At 41.0% G+C, this 22,472-nt stretch overlaps 1 protein-coding gene across 1 annotated transcript in view; it reads right to left on the bottom strand.

Moving 5' to 3' along the window:
• Positions 1-22,472, bottom strand: part of trdn (triadin) — a 209,007-nt gene that overhangs the window by 79,973 nt on the left and 106,562 nt on the right. The window contains exon 12 of the mRNA XM_080193433.1: positions 21,633-21,692. Within this exon, the coding sequence (XP_080049559.1) occupies positions 21,633-21,692 (60 nt within the window). The remainder of the gene's footprint in view (positions 1-21,632; positions 21,693-22,472) is intronic.

Genomic DNA, 22,472 nt, shown 5'->3' with positions numbered 1-22,472 from the left:
GAATGTTTCTGGCAATGCTTTTTAATTGGTACGAGGCAGGACTTCAGTCCAACTCTAGGGGGCAGTCCTGCCTCATGGAGCTGCTGGCCAATCAGAGGTTGGCAGTTCTGCGCACTTGCAGGAGCAGTGGCCACTGCTGAAGGTGAGCCAAGGAGATGGCAAACAGAGTGAATCCAGACATCCAGATTTTCGCCAGAGCCAGGCCCCCAGTGAAGAAGAATGGGGTAAGCAGGACAGGGCAGCACGGGATGGCAGACAATGGAGAGGCAAAACTGTAGATGTGCCTCCATTTAGCATTGATGCCAGCAAGAGGCAATTCCCTTCTTCCTGCCATTTAACCTGCCAGACTATATATGGCCTCTCTCACACCTATTAAATCAGAACATTGATAGGATGAAGCCTTTATTTGGCTATACTTGCATGTCAACCGGTAGCTGATACAAAGATAAAAGTAATGAGGTGCCACATGTGTGGGTTGTAATAAAACACGATGCAGGTTTATTCAGAAAGTATTGCTTATTCCAAGCCTCGAATGAAAGGGCCAAAAAAGCCATCTCTGCTTGCATCACTACAGATCATGCAACATTATACCAGAAGAAATGCAACCACTTTAAATACATAACAGGCATTAATTTCTCCCTAAAGGGACCTCAGTTGGGCCATATCTAGTCCACCTACCTAACACTCCTGTCACTCGTAAAATGGTAGTGGAGTAGGTGATGGGGTAGGCCAGTAACTACACATCACCAATGGCACATGTCCTAATTTACACTCCACCTGCCTGTGGGTGTCCTGTATTGTTTCAGCTCACTAACCTTTCATCAAATCATTTTTTTTTTGTGTGCTTTGTCAGATTTTAATTCACAGAGCAAAAACTTTCAAGAGGTCAGTAATTTGAAACACTCTGATTGTTTAATTATCCTGATGGTCATAGAATGTATGATGAGGAAGGGAAGTTGAAGGACAATGTACAAACAACATTGAGGTGGGCTCAAACACATTTTGAGCAAAGAATTCAATGACCCATTAAATAGTAGATTATGGTGGATTTTAATAGGGCAGTATGACCCAGTCAACAAAACATTAGTGTCCACCTTGGAAAGATCATCAGAAATCGAAACAGGAGTAGGAAAGAAGAATATAAAGAGTTTGGTGAAAAGTGATTTGGTACTGCAATTGAACAAATTGGTCAGTTTAAGAGGAGTACAATGAACATGAAGTAACCATTCATTGGGTGATTGTGTGTAAAACCTTTGGAACATATTGTGACTAACTGCTAACTGGTATTCTGACCAAACCTAGTAAAATTATTAACGTTTAATTTTCATTTCGAGCACTGGCTCATTATTTCATAAAATTCCCATATCTGAACCTTACAGTAACCTGTCAAGGGTAGAGGGATGCATCTTAGACTGTCAGAAATTTAGGGCACATTACCCTGACGATGAGAAAAGTGTTGCATTGTCCAGTCAAGTTTTTGGTTATGTAACCTAATGTGTAAAGGTGCCTGCCAATGACTCAGAATATACTTTGAATTTCCAATCTGTGCTTAAACCTCAGTTCCCATAGAAAGTAAAATCATGAAGTTAGAAGGCAGAATGTTTTAGGGGAAGGCTAATCTAAAAATGTGTGATATGGATGAATGGGAAATGGCATTTCACACAGAATAGCCCTTTGAAAATAACAACTTCAAAATCAAAAATGATATTTCTCAAGATACTCTAACACTGAATATAGATGAAACATTTTTGAGAACAGAAATCATTGTTGTCTCATTCAGTATTTTAGTGTGTGACAAGGATTCTTCGTAGCTTCATAAAAACACAAGCTTATCTTATCATGCAGAACACAAAGTGAACACCTAGATGTATGCTCAACAATAGTTCTGTTCATTTTTCTTTCTATTATTTTCTTTGTCATGGTTTCTTACTTTTACTCCTTGCAATTTAGGAGCTAAACATCTACAGACCCAATGTAGTGGTCAAATAATTGGATGGCTGCCTATGACCTCCAGCTCAAAGTATTCAGGATCAAGGGGGGAAGCTGCTCCATTGTAAAACTATTGGAGGCAATGCAACAGAAGAGGAAAAGAACATTTTTACTTTTTATTATTTTCTTCCTTTTTCTTATTTCTTCATTTTCATTTCTCTTTCTTGTCTTTTCTCCATTCTATCTGAAACTTTCTGTTGTATTTTCTTCTTTTACTCCACTTTTTTTCCTTATTCTTCTCTAACTTTGCCTATCCAGGAGGAATAGCCATAATGATGAGCCTGAAGTCTGTGCTGGTTGGGCTTTTTCCTAGCTTTCTTTCTTTTCCCCTTCTTCACCTGAGGATGTTAGCTCATGTTGTGAGTGGGTTTCAAATTTCTCCAGGACTACCAGCCTTTATGGGCCTCTACAAAGTGTGAACACTTTTTCTGACATCCCAGAATCTCCACACCCATGCCATTGAAGCACTGTTCAAGGTATACTAATCAAGAGCCGTGTCTCTGGAGGTTTTTCATATTATCAGCCTGGAAACACTGGAACCAATTTTCTTAGGTGTTATTGACATGAAAAGTTATCCAATATCTATTATTCTCCAGTCCTTCTGGACGTCACACACATTTCCAGTGAGTATGGGGCCAGCAGTAGGAAAATTTACATCTGAAACAATGAAACATGCAAGAGCCTCATACGAATAAAACATTTGATAGCACAGAACTTCAGTATTGCTAAATAAGGAGACATGTTGACATGTCACTTTTTTCAGGAATACTTAATTGATCAGAGTTTCAAGTTTCTATTCCTTCCATTGCATCAAAACATCTCGTGTCAAAGTACTAATGAAATCCTATGTGACTGTAACAAAGGTAAACTTCCCCCTCCTCCCTCCACACTCCTCATCTTTTTCTGCAGCCTTCAACACAGTTGAACACACTGTCCTCCAGCTGGGTGGGACGACTCTCACCTGGTTCTATTCATATCCATCAAATGGTAGCCCAGGGTACCACTTGCAATGACTTCTCATCCCAGTCTCTTACTGTTACCTCTGGTATTTCCCAAGGATCTATCCTTGGCCCTCTTCTATTTATCATCCACATGCTGCCATTGGTGATATCATACCAATGTACTGGTTTTAACATACTAGCTCTACCTCACCATCAACTCCCTCAACTCCTCCACTGTTCCTACATTATCAGAGTGCTTATCCAAATCCAATACTGGATGAGCAGAAATGTCTTCCAATGAAATATTGGGAATACCAAAGCCCTTGTTTTTGATTCCTGTTCTGAACTCCATTCCTTAGTTACCAACTCCATTCTTTTCCCTGGCTAAAGTCTGAGACCAAGCCAGTCTATTCACAACCTTGGCATAATAAGCTTCTGATCACAAATTCATGCAATCACTAAGATCATCTATTTCCACTTATGCAACATATAATTTTTTTTAAATAATTTATTCAAAGAGTATGGGCATCGCTGGTCAGCATTTGTTGCCCATCCCAAATTGCCCTTGCCTTCTTAAACCACACAGTCCATCTAGTGTAGGTGTATCCATCGTGCTGCTGGGGAGTTCCAGGATCTTAACCCAGTGACAATGACGGCGATATAATTCCAAGTCAGGATGGTGAGTGTCTTGAAGGCGAGCTTCCAGGTGATGGTGTTCCAGTGTATCTGCTACCTTTGCCTTTCTAGACGGTGTTGATCATGGGTTTGGAAATTGCTAACTAAGGGGCCTTGGTAAGTTCCTGCAGTTCATCTTGTAGATAGTACACACTACTGCTACTATGTCAGGGGTAAAAAGAGGGAATTTTTGTGGATGAGGTGCCAATCAAATGAACTGTTTTGTCCTGGAAGGTATCAAGCTTCTTAAGTGTTGTTTGAGCTGCATTCATCAAGGTAAGGGGAGATTTCATGACACTGCTGATTTGTGCCTTTTTTTATCCACCTTTGTAATTGTCTCAGTGCATCTCCTGATGAAACTTTCATTTATGCCTTCAATACCTCTAGACTCGACTATTCCAATACATGCCTAAATGGTCCCTCACATATTAACATACATAAGCTTGAGGTTATCCAAAACGTTTTGCCTTGGTCTTAACTCAGCTAAAGTCCATTCACCTGTCATGCTTGTGCTCACTTACACCGACTATACCTCAATTTTATAATTCTCATTCTTGTTTTCAAATATCTCCATGGTCATACCCCTTCTTATCTTTGTAACTTCTTCCAACCCCATAACCATCTGAGATTTCTGTGCTTATCTAATTCTGGACTCTTGGACATTCCTAACTTGACCACATCACATGAGTAGTCATGCCTTCAGTTGTCTAGAATACCCTCCTTACACCTGTCTACCTCTCTTCCTTTAAGAAACTTTTTTTTTGTTGCCTAACCTAATAAGTCCTTATGTGGATCAGTGTCATACCTTGTTATATAATGAAGCACCTTTGTACTTTATATTGTGTTAAAGATCTGAGACAAACAGAATTTGTCGTTAATGATGCCACTGTCACATTTCTTTGCAATATTTCCCATGGAAACGGAGTAGTAACAAATGTTATATCAAAAGAATAAGCAAACTGGTATTTAAAGTGGCAATTTAAATTGCATTTTTTTGTCCAGCAGGCAAATTCTTTTGGATTTATCATTCTTTTTCCCTTCTACACATCTAGGTTGATGGAGGCACTTTCTATGAAAAGTTTGGAACTCAGACATTGTTACTCTTGACAAACATCTTCGCGCCAAGCAGGCTTGAATGGCTAAGTGGCCAACTCCTGCTCCTACTTGTATGTTCATATGTAATATCCATACTTGAAAACCAAAATGATGCGAGTCAGGTTGCGCTCCAAAAAGACAGATCCTACCTACCATTTCCCTTCTCAACATATCACTCCACAAGAGCAAACTTATCTGGGACTTGTCCAAGTAATAGTGAATGCTTAGAGATTTAGATTCACCAGAAAATGATAAATTGTGCTGCATGTTTTAAAATGAGCTTCAGCCAAAAGTGATACCCATCAAAATCTTATGAATATGCAGAAACAGAACAAATGGATGGCACAGTAGTACAGTGGTTAGCACTGTTGCTTCACAGCCCCAGGGACCTGGGTTCGATTCCCAGCTTGGGTCACTGTCTGTGTGAAGTTTGCACATTCTCCTTGTGTTTGTATGGGTTTCCTCCGGGTGCTCCAGTTTCTTCCCACAGTCCAAAGATGTGCAGGGTAGGTTGATTTGCCATGCTAAAATTGCACTTAGAGTACTGTGATGTGTAGGTTAGCAGGGGGATTAGCAGGTAAATATGTAGGGATGTGGGGACAGGGCCTGTGTGGGATTGTGGTCAGTACAGACTTGATGGGCCAAATGGCCTTTCTCTGCATTGTAGGATTTCTATGAAATGTAGAATAAAAGGAATTTTCAAGATAATCACCTGTGGAAATCCAAAAAAAACAGATCCCAATACTTCCCTTTAAAATGTTTCTTCTTATTGCCATTTGGTGATTAATCCAGTTAGATTTTGCTTTGTGGGTTCAGCCTTGAGCAGGATCTTTTGTTTTTGCTGGTTAATATTGTATAGGGATTTTAATAAACTCACAAGATTCTGATTTACACTTAGTAATGAAGCTCTAAGCTGTCTCAGTGCATCATCCAAATAGTAAAAACCTGTTTGAGTAACATGGCAGTGATCAGGAATCAAGCAGGAATGGACAGTATGTCTGATATAAATTTAACTTTACCACTGTCCTGCACCTGCAGGGAGTGAGGCATTCTGCTGCCCCTCACATTGTTCGGCTGACTACACAGGCAGGTATTTTTCGAATTGCTGGATTTCCCACCTCAACGCCTGAAGTATCAGCAGGAAATGCATTCCCACCAATCAAGCATTCCCATTCCATTGAACACTTTGAAAAGCAATAATTGGCTGGAGATGGGACGTCCACCTCCAGCAAAGCAGAACATTTTATGGACCCCTCTTCCTACAAACCTGCTGGCAGCAGGCAATAAAATTCTGCCCCATGTACTTTCCAGAGCAATGCAAGTCAAAATCTGCATGTGCTAATGTTTAAGTACCACCATATTTTATTAGCAAAATGTGATGTACCTCCTCTGATCCTGGTGCCTGCTAATGTGAGGTGTCCTCTTCCCAACAGTCTATTACCAGTGTAAAATCTAATCTTGCATTTCCTCTCTCACCTACCCCTGTAATTAGAATCTGCGAGAGGAGAGAGCATTGCAGTGATGTTTACCTCTGGGTGCACGGGCCTCAGCAATGCTGGTGTAGTTTGGCCCTGTCCACTTATTGGCTAATGAAGTCATAGAAAGGATTCTGAAGAAAGGTTAACTTTTCTCTCTCTATGGGTGTTGCCAGGCCTGCTGAGTAATTTCAGAATTTTTTGTTTTTATTTCGTGGAAGGTAAAGTTAGATGTTGCAGGTGTGTTGCTATTAGTAGACACAGTAATATCATCCATCAGCTTATCCCTGCCCCTGATCCATACGCTGTGTTACCATGCCAACTAATCTACTGACCCACAAAACCCAAGTCGCTAATAAATTTATTCAAATCTTCCCAATCAGTTGACAAACCTCTCCAAGTAACCACCGTGAGCCTGTACGGTAGCTCTGCAAATATCATGAGAAATACAAAACCTGGTATTGAGTCCTCTGATCAATCATATTTTAAATTAAAAGCTATAATCCGCAAGGCTATGGATCTAGTGCAGGAAGATGGGATTAGGCTCAACTGCTCTTCGTCAGCCAGCTTAGACATGATTAGGCAAATACTTCCTTCTGTGTTGTAAATGTTATGTATTCTATAGTTTCTGTGAAGAGGATATTGAAAGTCTTATTCAGCAATCTGAATTATCAGCTAGCTTTCACAAGTTGAATAATAAAAATGAGCAAGCAAACATGACATCATGGTTTATGCTCAAGCCAATCCTGGCAAAAAGATAATCTTAAAATGTTTTAAAGGGTACTATTTGAGGAGTTTATCATTTAGCATCAGAAATTTATTTATTTATTAGTGTCACAAGTAGGCTGACACTGCAATGAAATAATTGTGAAAATTGCCTAGTTGTCATACGCCGGAGCCTGTTCAGGTACACTGGGGGAGAATTTAGCATGGCCAATGCACCTAACCAGCACACCTTTCAAACTGTGGGAGGAAACTGGGAGCATCTGAAGGAAATCCACGCAGACACAGGGAGAATGTGCAGACTCCATACAGACATTAATCCAAGGTGGGAATCGAACCTGGGTCCCTGGCGAAGTGAGGCAGCAGTACCAACCACCGTGCCATCATGCCACCCACAGAGGGACAAATGGTATCTAGCTCAGGCCATCAAGTGAATATGGTTAGAAAGTGAAGCTGTAACAAATTATGAAGATCTTTGCCGTGTAATGTTATGGGGAAATTTTATGGAAAAATACTTTAAAAACTTGTTTGAATGTGGTCTCTCAGTGAGATCCACCCTGCTAATCTATTTACAGCCTTGAGGAAACAGATGAACCTTACGTGAGTGGGAGATGCACAGTATCCCATAGACTGATCACTTAGTGATCTGGCAGCTTGGTCTGGATCAGGCCAAAAAAGCAGAAATTAAACATCTGAAGACAATGATGTAAATTGTAAGCTTGGCACTGTAGCAACTCACCAAGCCTCCTTTGACAGAAACCTGCCAAACTTGCGAAGTCTACCATCAAGGACAAAGGCAGCAGATGCATGAGAATGCCACCACCTGCAGGTTCCCCTTCAAGCTACACTCCATTCTGATTTGGAACTATAGCACCATTCCTTCACTGTCACTGGATAAATATTCCTGGAATTCCCTTTCTAACAGCATTGTGGGGTACCTTCACCACAGTCTGCAGCAGTTCAAGAAGGCAACTTACTGTCACTTCTCCAAAGCAATTAGGGATGAGTAATAAATGCTGGCCTAGCCAACAATGTGCACACATGGTCAAAGAATAAAAACAAGTATGCTGTAAGACAAACCAACTGGTCATTTTCAAGAATGAGGGGAGATCTCATTGAGACATATAAGATGATGAATGGGATGGATAGGATAGAGGTGGAGAGACTCTTCCCTCTCAGAAAGGACAGTAGGACTAGGGGGCACAGCCTCAAGATAAAGGGGGGGCGGTTTAGAATGGAGTTGAGGAGGAACTTCTTCACTCAAAGGGTGGTGAATCTCTGGAATTCTCTGCCCGTTGAAGTGGTGGAGGCTGCCTCGCTAAATATTCTTAAGACGCGGGTTGATGGGTTTTTGATAAGCGAGGGGATTAAGGGTTATGGGGAGAGGGCGGGAAAGTGGAACTGAGCCACGACAGATCAGCCATGATCTTATTGAATGGCGGGGCAGGCTCAAAGGGCTAGATGGCCTACTCCTGCTCCTATTTCTTATGTTCTTATGTTATGTTCTAAAACGCTGGGAACTGTGAATGATCAGAGAGATTCAAGGCTTTTCATAAACCCCTGGTAAGGAGGCCGTGGCCTTTTCCAGAGATAGATTTGATGCCTTGGCAATCTAGCAGAAGGCACAAAATATCACTGCCTCCCTGAAGGTTCCTCATATCTATCTCCATCCTCACCCTGTACCTCCCCAGACACATCATTAGATCTATCAATAGAGTCATACTTCATAGCCTGTGAAGCTGCCTCATGATCCCCAGCCTCCAGTGAGTCCCTCCTTGCTAGAGCCAGATTGTGCACAGTGCAGCAGATCAATAAAAGCAATATGTTCCCCCTGGCAAGTCTTGTCATTGTGGAGCTGTGATTCCTATTGTACCTCCCTTCCACTTTTGCTCTTGAGTGCAGGAGTGGGGTCATAAGCCACCTTTTCAAAGGATAGCCTTTGTCACTCAAGAACCATCTATCCAAATGAACAGGAACAAAGAACGACTTGGCACCTGAGAATGTTGTAGTATCATGGAATCATAGAATTCCCATAGGACAGAAAAGGGCCATTTGGCCCTTCTGGCTTGCACCAACTCTCTGAAAGAGCATCCAACCCAGGTCCTCCCTCTGTCCTGTGCCCATAACCCCACACATATACCATGGCCAATCCACCTAACCCCCAAATCTTTGGAATGTAGGCATCATCTAACCTGTCAGGGTAACTTGCACAGACTTGCTAAATCTATGTCTTGCAGTTACATGCGATCCAAATGTTATTTGAGTGGAATCCTTTTCTGTTCAGAGAGGCACCAGACTCACCCGTTGGCACCATGATGGCACATGAGTGCAATCGATGGCACCTTGGATGCAGGGGAAGCCAACAATCACCACGAAGCCACTAGTTCTCTCAGTCTGGCCTACTTTGTCTATCTGGTAACGAATGAATGGCATAACACATTTGAAGAGAACATCAGTAATGCATCTGACACAGCTTCCACTGACCCTTGGAAAGAACTGGAGGTATAGAAATTAAGGACCACTGTGATCTTAAGAGCCATTGTCTGAAGGCAGTCACCCCACGCTTTTGAAGACTATCTCCAGCCCAATCTTTGACAAAGGGTCATCTGCATTCGAAATGTCAGCTCTTTTCTCTCCTTACAGATACTGCCACACTTGCTAAGATTTTCCAGCATTTTCTCTTTTGGTTCCAGCCCAATCATCTGGCATACAGTGTTGACAGTGTCACTAGACAGGCTTTGGCACTGGAGCTTAGACATGTTGAGGTAAGAAGACAAAACAATTTACAATATCTAAATTGCATGAGGTAAATGCAAATTAATAGAAAAGTTGTGGTCGAATACACCACAGTTCACAATAAATGGAGGATATAATCAAGACTGATTACATGGATTTCTCAACAGCCCACCCGAAGTCAGCAAGCATTGCAAATCAACCAATTGTGTTGAAAGCCTGTCTCTCTCACAAGGAATTCCTGTCTTCAGCTTCTAAGATCTCACTTTGGAATTCTCTCCAAAAATTGGTTGACTCGGATAGACTCAGTGGCGGCCAATCTTGAAGGGTTTTAATCCTGAAATTCAGTTTCCCTCGTATCATAGAATCCATAGAGTCCCTACAGTGCAGGAGAAGGTCATTCAGCCCATCAAAACTGCACCAACTCTTCAAAAGGGCGTCTTACCCAGCCCTGCCCTGTCCCTGTAACCCTTTGTATTTACCATGACTAATCTACCTAACCTGCACATCCCATGTCTACACTTCAGCACCAATTCCCAAGCACAGCTTTAGATTTTGGCCATGCCAAGCAGAACACTATTGCTCCAAAGGCACTCTGTAACGGATCATCAACTTCTTGCTGTCTTCTTAGATCTTCAGGGTTTCTACTGGGCTGTAGATTCAGCCAACTACAGCCCTTTTTCTGCTTGGAGCTCTTCTGCTCTTCTCTCTCTTCTTAACTTGGACCTCTCCTGGTCCTCTCTCCTTATCCCCTGTCTTGAACTCTTTTTGGTAATGGCACTCTATTCCACAGATCACACAATCCTGTTTTTGTGCTGTATTCTTTATTTGGTGCACTGGGTTCTTCCTCAGACCAAAAGAACTGCATTATGCATGCATCGCCTTCTCTGGTTCCATACATGTGCAAAACTCCCAAGGTCTGACAGGATTTGGAGCTCCCAGCTCCCACTTACTGATAAATTAAGTCTGGATCTTGTAACAAGGGATAGAGCATGATAGTGGTTTTCAGTGGTAGTCACAATACTTAAACAACAAATTCAACTCAAGAAGGACAAATGCATATTTGCAGCATGTGAGCATCAATTTCCAGGCTAGAGTGTCACCAGGTGGAGCAAGCCCTATGTATGACAATGTCAAAACCATTCATATATATCTGACTCCATCTGCATTTTTCCTTTGATACTACAAACTTTTATCACCAATTTCTTCCTAAGTACACAGAAATTGCAAAAGCTACTGCACAAAGATGGATACTGGGAATAAACAATTGCACAGCAAACAATGTTTGACAAGTTAAAGGTGAAGATAACATCTCTGTCAGTCCTTACGTTTCTGTGCGTAAGTTGCAGTACCCATGTCACAATGGATGTGCCAAGGAATGATATGAAATGAGTTCTCACTGTATGTTGAAGGGAATAGAAGACCAATCTTTTACACCTCATGCTTGTTATCTAAAACTGACAAACTGACATTGCAATATAACCAGCCACCACAGAATGACAGAACTATTTTGACACAAAAGGAGGCCATTTGGCCTATCGTGACTGCACCAGGTCTCCAAACAAGTATCATGACTTGGTGCCAGTCTTCTGCTTTTTCCCCACATCCCTGTACATCAAGTAATTTCTAATGCCCTCTTGAATGCCTTGATTGAACCTGTCTCCACTTCACTTCCAGGGAGGGAATTACAGAACCAAACTGTTCACTGTGAAAAAGTTTTTTCTCACATCACATTTGCTTCTTTTGCAAATCACATTAAATCTGTGCCCTCTCATTCTTTTACGAGCAGGAACAGTGATTATGAAGATACATTTCCTTTTCCAATATGTGACCACAATGTTGGTGATTGCCTCATCAAGCTCATCATGCAAAATCACAACCTTAATCTCTTAGACCTGAGTGCCATTATCAACAACTTTCATTATCCTCAAAGACTATTTCTGTTCCTAGAGAAAATGAATTCTAAGAAATGACTCATACGTATGTTTGTTGGTTAGAATAATTTAAATTAAAGTCCTTCAGTTTTACAAGGGGGAAGACTGGTAGTATTCAATTATTATTCAACTGTTTGGTGTTTGATTGTGTATGTCCATTGACTCTCCTGTGTGCTGTTCGTGACACATGGACATGGTCACTGAGAAACAGAAACTAAACTGCGGTAGTTCAAGAAGGTGGCTCACCTTCTCAAGAGGACTTAGATTTGGTCAACAAAAATTCTTCCCTGGCCAGCAATGTTCACATAAGACGTAAAAGAAAAGAAAGCTGTAAGCATAAGAGAGCAAACATTTAAAAAGCTCTTAAAGTTTCTGTTAAAGGGGGCAATTGTTCCAGCCAACAGTGTTGCTCAAATAGCACAGTGGGCTGGGAGACATCAGCGGTGGCTGGTTTATGGGATTCACACTGGGCATTCTGGCCTCTGTGCATCTCTTGAGGTAGGTTTTTTGGCGTCATCAGCTCCGTACTGGAAATTAGCTCAGAGTTGATTATCATATGGAAATGTCATTCTCCACTTTCATCTCCCATGCCACCCTCCCATCCCACCTCCCAGCCAAGAGTGGTTCCCTCCAGCAACATTTACAACTGCTCCCAGCTAACCCCGTTGGAGGGAACAGAGGCCATTGAGGCCCCCCAGGAAGCTGGGGGTAAGAGGGGCATCCCCTGTGCAGTGCCAGCCTTGCAGTGCCAGTCTGGCATCCTTGCACTGCCCATAGGAACAAAATGGCAAGATCCACCATGCACTGGGCAGAGCCAGAGGGGTGGGCTGTGGGTGGGGCAATCAGTGTGATGGGGACCCGCTACCACTCTGCAAAAGGATCGGCGGAGAAGATTGGGAATCAGGGCTATTAGAGCTGGCCATCCAAGTGAAGGGGAACAGGTCAAGATGCTGCGACTGCTGAGGAGTGTGTCAGGGAGATCAAGGTCGGGGGGGGGGGGTGGGGGGGGGTTTATTGGGGACTGGCCGGAGAAGTCTGGGAGGCCAGCAATTGGGGGTGGGGTGTTGGAAGCCCTATGTTGGGGGATTGGGGGGTTGACCAACAATCATTGGCCAAAGGTTGGGAAGCTGGCCAAGGGGGATGGTCACTGCGCATGCACTGATCTCCACTCTGACAGATCGGCACTTGCTCAGTGGCCCTCTCAGCACTATGCTGCTGACCTCTCGGACGGGAATAGATCTGCTCCCTACTTATCAGAGTGAATCCCACTAGGGCACTCTGCGATGCATAGAGTGTCGGAGACTGGTAAGTACACTAAAAGAACCTATGGGATTTACTCCCATTTTCCTGCACTTAGAAATTTTAAACTTCTTTTGGGAGAATCCAGCCATAGAATCTGGTGTCATCTAGAACAGGGAGGTAAAATCCATCAGAGTGCACGTGTGCATGTAAACGCAAACGAGTGAGCGAGCAAGCGAGCCTACTTGCAAATGTTTATATTGCTTGAGGCCTGGGAGTGATATGGCACCTTTGGTACATTTGCACATTGACCTTTATTCATTTAATTGCTCCACCATTGGCAGCCTGGCTTTAATCTGGTTGGACCATAAATTCATATTCCCTCCCTAAACCTCTCCATCTTTTTAACTTTCTCTCCTCATTTAAGATGTTCCTTAAAATCTACCTCTTTTCTGTCTTCACATGTCTTCTTACATGGTGCACTGTCAAGTTTTTTGTCTTGATAACATTTTTGGGATGTTTTACTACATTAAAAGCACGCAAAAGCAATTTGAGCTGTTGTTAAGTACAAGTTTGTCCTTGTTCCTGGTCATGATTTTAACATGTGTATATTTTCTGTTGTGTTTTCAGTGACCATAGTCCAAATGTACAGTCATTCCATGTAATGGTGGAGCAGGTTTACTTCCAGGGAAAGTATCTTTGAATTTTATAAGATACTGGACTAAAATAAACAACTCCAGTCTAGTGGAATCTTTATTTTGTTTCCTTCCTGATCCTACATTTCCCTTTTAACACTGGTAGTATATGTTGCCATATGTTACTATATGGAGTGACATGGTGGCACAGTGTTTAGCACTGCTGCCTCACAGTGACAGAGATCCTCATTCGATTCCCAGCTTGGGTTACTGAGAGTTTTTAGGTTCTCCCTATGTCTACAAGGATTTCCTCCAGGCGAACAAAGAACAAAGAAACTTACAGCACAGGAACAGGCCCTTTGGCCCTTCAAGCCTGCACCGACCATGCTGCCTGACTGAACTAAAACCCGAGTGCTCTGGTTTCCTCCCACAGCGCAAAAGACTTGCTGGATAGATGCACTGGCCATGCTAAATTCTCCCTTCATGTACCCAAACAGGGGCCGGAGTGTGGCAACTGGGGATTATCACAGTAACTTCATTGCAGTGTTAATGTAAACCTACTTGTGACACTAATAAATAAATTTTATGTATCTGCATAGAAAAAGTGCCTCATTGAGACAGCAATTTTTAGTGATTTCAACCAATTTCTAATTGGGCATGTCAGTTTACAACAGCGTCAAGTTAAAATGTCATCTGGGAAATAAGTCAAGGCATTTGCTGCAGCATAATTGTCAAGAGCGCTTTGATGCTTCCAGCTGGAATATCACTCCAGTGACATGAAAAAAATAATTAAATTATAATGGAGCAAGCTTTGCACCTATCTTTCTCTTTGAATTTTGCAATCATGCACTAACCACATTTGTAAGACATTATCAAGTGAATTATTTTTTACACCGAACCAATCATATTGCAAGAGAAATGGTCTCTCCTTCTCGGCAAGAAACCTTATGTTTGCACCTTATTTGATAAAGACTTCTGAAATGTTCTCAAAAATTCTTTGGTTGGATATTTCCAGTAAAACAATGGAAACAATGTTGTTTGTTATTAACTTCTGAAGATTATTTTTCAAACCATTTGAAAATAAAAGGTTCAAAATACACCATGATAGAGATGTTGATATCAGGCACCAGCTTCCTTGCTTATTAGTTTTTCTGTAATTTGTCATAATTTATACCCAGTTACGTTATTACCATCTGTGCTTATCCTCAGAATCTGATAAATATTTGCAGCCCATACCATGTACAGTTCATTGTCTCACCACCCATCAACAACATTGTGCAAGGAAATGAGTGCATTATGTTGAGGAAAAGAAGATCTCTACACATTCCGTCCCAGCAATTACTTCCCCATTTCTCCAAGTTGAGCCATCTTCCCCCTGAGTTCTCCTTCCACCTACCTCCTGAATTCACCGCCCCTCTTTCAGGTCAATCCCCTCCATCGCAATTGCTTTGCTTATCTTCTGGAACCTGTGAAGGATGCCTGCCAGAGATGCAGCAGCCTAAATTAGCATTCTCCTTGGCAGTCTCGTAAATGAGGCTCAAGGACCAATATTGGGTATGCTTCAGCCTACTTGTTCCTTCATAGAGAACGTTCCCAATTTTTTGGCATTAACTCTACGCCAGTTGGGACTTAGCCAATTTATAGCTGCAGGGATATAGAGTGTTCAACAAGAAAATGTCTTATAATTGAACATAAAGAAACATATACACTTAGAAAATAGCCTTCAAGCCTGTTCCATCATTCAATATGATAACAGCTGATCCTCTCAATGCAATAGGTGGCTTTGACAAAGGGTCATCTGGACTTGAAACGTCAGCTCTTTTCTCTCCTTTCAGATGCTGCCAGACCTGCTGAGATTTTCCAGTGTTTTCTCTTTTGGCTGCCAGACCTACTCAGTTTATCCAGTATTTTCTGTTTTTATTTCACCAATGCCCTGTACGACTACAGTAAGACATCCTTCATCCTGTATTCAAGTACTCTTGCAATTTAGGCCAACATACCATTTGCTTGCTTAACATATCAACTGCTTGCTGCATCTACATGATTGATTTCAGTAACAGGTGCACAAAGATACTCAGATCCCTTTGCTAATTGGATTTGCCCAGTCCATATGTAGATTACTGTAGCACCCTTGTTTGATGCATCTCCAATTTCTTGTTTAATGCCAACACGAATCTTAGCACTACCATTTGGAGGCCTTTGACAGCCCCTGCTCACGATTTCCGTTCCTAATTGCTCATTGGCTCCATCCAGACAGATTCTACATCTAGATTTTCTGACTTAATATCCTTGCTCACTATTTCATTGATTTCATCCTGAACTAATGATGCCACTCCACCTCCTTTTCCTGTCCTTCCTAAATAACAAGTGCCCTTGGTCACCCTGCAGCTTTAACCCTGTAATCAGAATTGCAATCATAAGAAGTGCTTAGTGTCAAGCAATTCTTTGATAAAGTCAATTTATGGGTTAGTTGAATTACATTGTGTAACTGAGTAGCAAAAGGCAATGGCAGTGAGTAGTTCATACGCCTGAATATTAAAAGATTAGTTTGTGCAAAATTATTGTAAATTTTCAGTCACGACAACAGATGGGTAAATGGAAACATGCAACAGAACAAATTATCATGTATCATATGAACATGATTTGAACAGTACAGACACAGCAGTTACACAGGTTAATATATTTTAATCACCAGATTGTTGCACGAGAACTATAACATTTCGATAATGTAAGTATTTTGAGAATTTGAAGGAAATAAATCAACCAAGCATCAAATCATGTTCATATTCAAACTTTATTGGTGGCTGAAGCTAATTACAGAGCTTGTCATTAAAAAGCGACTCCAATGATTAAGAAAAGGTCAAATAAGTAATAATGGTAGCAAGGTCATTCTAAAAGCTGAGAAAAGATAACCACTGGTGTTTTGAAATTATTGAACATTTGATAACCACACCTTTAAGTTCATAACATCACAGAAGGTATTACGAGAAATATAAGGTTTCCATTAAGTATGAAACATTAGTACTGAATAAAGAGGTCAGAGATAGTAATAAAGCCAGATCATCATTTGCTAAGTACTTGCTTAAGAATAGCCCCACTTAAAATCAGATTCAATTCCCACTCATTCCATACAACAGGGTCCAGTCAAATCGGGGAGCATTTGGAATGGGCAGATAGGATTTGCTGGAAGCTGACTATGGAATCCTTTTTTTAAAATATTCATTTACAGGATATAGACATCACTGGCTAGGCCAGCATTTATTGCCCATCTCCAGTTGTCCTTCAGAAGGTGATGCTGAGCAGCCTTCTTGAACTGCTACCGTCCCTGAGGTGTAGCAACACCCACAGTGCAGTTAGGGAGGAATTTCCAGAATTTTGACCTAGCAACAGTGAAATATTTCCAAGTCAGAATGGTGAGTGACTTAGAGACAAACCTCCAGGTCTTACACAAGCTGCCACTGTTTTATCAGTGATGGGGGAGGGATTAAATGTTTGTGGAAGGGGCAGCAATCAAGCAGACTGCTTTGTCCTGGATGGTGTGGAGCTTCTTGAGTGTTGTTCGAGCTGTACTCATCCATGCAAGTAAACAGTTTTCCATTGCATTCCTGACTTGTGCCTTCAAAATGGAGGGCAGGCTTTGGGGAGTCAGGAAATGAGATACTCGCTGTAGGTTTCTTAGCCTTGGACCTGCTCTGGTAGTCACAGTATTTGTATCGTTCATCCAATTCAGTTTCTGGTCAAAAGTAACCCTCAAAGTGTTAGAAGTGGAGAATTCAATAATGGCAGTGCCATTGAATGTAATGGGGTGATGATTAGATCCTCTCCTGCTGGAGATGATCATTGTCTGTCACTTGTATGGCATGAATGTTACTTATCACATGTCAGCCCAAGCCTGGATTTTGTATAGGTCATGCTGTATTTGGATAGAAACTGCTTCACTATCTGAAAGGTCGCAAATGATACCGAACATTGTGCAATCATCTACAAACAGACCATATAATGAAAGCAAGGTCATTGATGAAACAGCTGAAGATGGTTGGGCCTTGGAAGCTACACTGACAAACTCCTACAGTGATGAAGCAGAGGTGATTGACCAGCAACCACCACAACCATCTTACTTTTGCGCCAAGAATGAATACAACAAACTGAGAATTTTCTCCTGATTCCCATTGAGTTTGATTTTTCTAGGGCTCCTTGATGCCATACTCAGTCAAATACTACCTTGATGTCAAGGACAGTCACTCTCACCTCACTTCTGGTATTCAGCTGTTTTGTTCGTGTTTAAACCAAGTTTGCAATGAGATCAGGAGCTGAGTGACATTGGTGGAACTCATCTACGAGCAGGTTTTTGCTGATAGCACTGTTGATAACTACTTCCATCACTTTGTTGATGATCAAGAGAAGACTGATGGGGCGGTAATTGGCTAGGTTGGATTTGTTCCTCTTCTTCTGTACTGAACATATCTGGGCAATTTTCTACATTGCCAGACAGATGCCAGTGTTGTAGATGCACTAGGGTAGCTTGGCTAGGGGCACGGCAAATTCTGAAACACAAATCTTCAGGACTATTGCTGGGATATGGTTGGGACCCATTGCCTTTGCAGTGTACAGTGCCTTCAGCAATTTTTTGATATCACTTAGAATGAATTAAATTGGCTAAAGACAAACATCTGTGATACTGGAGATCTTCAGAAGAGGCCAAGATTTTTCATCCACTTGGCACTTCAGGTTGCCTTATATTTTATACAGATATGCTGGCTGGGATCCTCCATCATTAAGGATGGGATATTTGTGGAGCCTCCTCCTCCAGTGAGTTGTTTAATTGTCCACCACCATTCATGGCTGGATAGGGCAGGACTACAAAGCTTAAACGTAATCTGTTGGCTGCAGGATCACTTAGCTCTATTACTTATTCCTTAAGGTGTTTAGCATACGACTAGTCCTCTGTTATAGCTTCACCAGGTTGATGTCTCATTTTTAGGTATGCCTCATGTTGCTCCTAGCATGCCCTCCTATTTAACTATTCATTAAACCAAGGTTGATCCCCTGGCTTGGTGGTATTGTTAGAGTGGAAGATATGCCAGGCCATGAGGTTGCAGATTGTGGTTGAGTACAATTCTGCTGTTGCTGATGGCCCATAGTACCTCATGGATGCCCAGTCTGGAAATGCTGGACCTGCTCAAAGACTATCCCATTTAGGATCGTGGTAGTGCCACATAACATGATGGAGAGTATGCTCAATATGAAGACAGGATTCTGTCTTCACAAGGAGTGTGCAGTGGTCACCCCTACTAATACTGTCATGGACAGATGAGGATGAGATCAAGTACGTTCTTCCCTCTTGTTGGTTTTCTCACCCCTTGCTGCAGTCCCATACCAGCAGATATGTCTGTTAGGACTCAGCTAGCTCAGTCTATGGTTGAAATCCCTCTCCCAGACTACATTCTGCATTTTTCCACCCTCAGTGCTTCCTCCATGTGGTGTTCAACACGGAGAAATACTGATTCATCAGCTGAGGGGGTATGGTACATAGTGATCGATAGTGGTATTCCTTGCCCATGTTTGACCTGATGTCATGAGACTACAATGGGATCCAGAGTTGACGTTGAGGACACCCAGGGAAACTCCTTTCTGACTATATACCACTGTATATAGTCATACCCAGGAATAGTGGTGGTGGCATCTGGGACATTATCTGTAAGGTATGATTCTGTGAGTATGACTACATCAGTCTGTTGCTTGACTGGTTGGTGAGAAGTTTTCACAATTTTGGCGCAAGACTCCAGAAGTTAGCATGGAAGGCTTTGCAGGATTGACCGGGCTGAGCTTGCTGTTGTTGTTTCTGATGCCTAGGTCAATGATGAGTAATCCATCCAGTTTCATTCCTTTGTGTTTTCTTTGTAGTGGTTGAATTTGACTGAGTGGCTTGCTAGGCCATTTCCAAGGGCAGTTATGAGTTAACCATATTGCTGTAGGTCTGAATTCACATCCAGACCAGACCAGACAAGAATGGCAAGTTTCCCTCCCTAAAGGACATTACTGAAGCAGATATGTTTTAATGACAACCAACAATGGTTTCATGGTCACCATTAGACTTTTAATTCCTGATTTTTTTATTTATTGAGTTTAGATTTCACCATCTGTCATGATGGGGTCCTCAGAACTCTGGATCTCGGGATTATTATTTCAGCAATAATACCAGTGTACTACCACCTCCCAACATCCTTGGCCTGAGGTCAGAGTGATTTAACTCCTGGCCCTCACTTACATTCGTCCACAGTGCCCCCTGCTCTAAGTCAACAGGACTGGTGTAAGGAGTGAAGAATTGGGTAGGAAGCTGTCAGAGGACACTGTCCCAGTGTAAGATTAGAGCCTGAATGTGATTCTCTGAAAGATTTCCAGTGATGGAAGAGGAAGGAAGTGGTGGAACAGGCTGGGGAGAACCAAAGGTTCATTATGAGACTTGGAGGAACACCCTTGCTTATCAGGTACAGATTTCTTGTCCCTTAGTTCTGGTACAAGAGAATCGTTAGTCTAGATTCTGATCTGGCTTTCAGATATTTAGTAAAATATTGTATTTATATGCACTCGGTAAACCAGATATAGTAACAAACATGGTTTAAAGTCCAAAATGAAAACTGCAAGTTAGTTGTCCTCCAAAATATTCTTGAACTTATTTTTTGGAAAATATATAGTTCAAGGACAGCATGCAGATAACAGCAGCATGTCAGAAGATCTAATTCATTAGATCTGTATAATACAATTTAAATGTTCAGTATAGCCCAAACCTCTATGAATCTGAAATTCATCTGCAGAAGTACAATGATGTATGTTATCATATTCCAAAAATAATTAAATCTGAAAGCCATGGTGATCGGATTAAACATTTCTAATCTTTTGTTATTTTCACACGTAAGTGTATGAATTCAAAGTTTATATGGGCTTTCGTAAATCTCCAAAAATTATATGCAAAAATTTGCAAGATAATTCCACAGTTCAGATCTTCCCTTATATCTGCATCCAGTCAGAGAAGATATCTAATCCATGAATTCAGCTTTCCTTTCCCCAATATAACTTTGATAATGATCATTCTGCTTACTTTTTTTCTGTTGCAATGAATAAAAATGAATTAAAAAATAACTAATTTAGATTTCTGCTAAAATCTTTAGCACACATGCACAATTGAATGTGACATGATAAAAAGTATCAAGAAGCTTGTTTCACTGTTCACACTTCATTTCATAGAATTAACAAAATAAGTGTTAATTTTTTTCAGATGTAGTTTTAATATAAGCCCATAAACAATATTTTCAACACCAATGTGGTTGTTATTTCACATACTGGAAAACTAAAAATGTAGTTTTGGAGAAAGAACAACATTTTCCAGAGCCACAAATGCAGCTATAAATTGGATGAGGAAGAAACTCAGATAATGCAACAGTCTCATCTTTTTGGAGCTCCTTAAGTATGCCAAACATTTTTTTGGTAAAATGCATTCCCTAGGGCAAATGCCATTGTAGAATATTTGTCTGTGCACTTGTGGAACACAGTTAGCACTCGATGTTTTTACTAAATACAAATGGTTGGGCAGAATGGAAGAATAACTTTCTCCTTGCTCTGGTGCCCATGCCTGAGTTGGTGGTGATGGTTAAATGGCATACAAACAGTGAACTAAGTGTCACAAGTGCCTTTATGCTTGAATTGTTCAGAACAAAGCAGCCAAAATAAAAGACCATCTAAATTCCTGCCATGCTGGAGTCTACTTTTTTAAAAAAAAACATCATCAAACATTGTAATGTAACAATATTAGATTCTGACTTGTACCAAGGTCTTTCCATTTCATACCTCAAACCTTTTGCATCCTCCAGTCTGTTGTTGAAAAATATGCCTCAAAGAAGATGTGTTGTCCTTTTAAGCCAAAAAAAAATCTGCAGGGATTTCTATGAACATTGCGAATGACAATTTGCACTATTTAATATAAAGTTGGTTTTCCAAATAAAAATATTATGGCCAGATCCTCGGGCAATTTGAATTTGAAATACTTGCAATACTTGTAGGTGTTGCCTACAATACTAATCATAATCTCAAAAATCAGAGTCTACTAAATTAAACAATAACAGTGTATGAAACAAGGGGGTGGGGGGGGGGGGGGTCAGATTTGGTAAAAAAATGTTATAAGCATTATAAATGTACCTGGATAAATATCCCCATGAGTGTACATGTCAATCACATAGCGACAGAACTGATATTGATCTGGCAGAGCAGAAGGGAAAAAAAACAGCAGTGAAGACAATGTACAATGAACAGTAAGCTAAGTGGGACTAATGGATTTGCTTTCATCAGCTTCAGCTGTAAAGTGAACAGAACTGTTCTGAAAACTAACAATTACCACTGAGTAAACAAAACAATTAGATTTTACATTAACTTAGCAACTCTGATGTGCTTGTGATTCATTTTCTTTGAATTTAATTGTGTACTAAATCCTCCGGCATCAAAGGCCAGTCCAACATTCACCAATTAAAAAAAATCATTTATAACTCAGGATAAAGACAATTTGCAAAACCGAAGAACAATCTTTCGTTCAGGTTATTCTTGGAATTAATGAAGTGAGAAAAGAATAAATTAATGCAGGATTGTAAACACAGTTTTCAAAGGTTAATTGTTGTTTACATTCTTAACGTTTTCTCTTAATCGCTTATCAGCTCACCATCAAGTTAACTGTTGTAAAAATGCATGAAAGCAAATCGAAAAATAGTCAATCAAATGTGTATTTTCAGAAGAGTTAATGGGATTTTTAAAAAAGTATCACTGTACCCAACTGCAGTCTGGCAATGACTGTGACTTCTGTAAGATTATAAGTCTTACGTTATTAGTGTGCTTAAAAATCATATTGGGACCTGAGTCCAGTTATCGGGTGAGTTCTATATCCAAAACCTCTTTGAACTGTTTAAAAACTAACAGAGTTTTTGCACATGGTATTAATTCTTTCTCAGAGGTGTTTGAGTCTCTTTTTAACTCCTGAGTGTCTTTTTA

The sequence above is a fragment of the Carcharhinus amblyrhynchos genome, chromosome 7 (assembly GCF_965287045.1).
Source record: "Carcharhinus amblyrhynchos chromosome 7, sCarAmb.v2.hapA, whole genome shotgun sequence".
NCBI classification, from domain to species: domain Eukaryota; kingdom Metazoa; phylum Chordata; class Chondrichthyes; order Carcharhiniformes; family Carcharhinidae; genus Carcharhinus; species Carcharhinus amblyrhynchos.
This window is presented reverse-complemented; position numbering and strand designations above follow the sequence as displayed.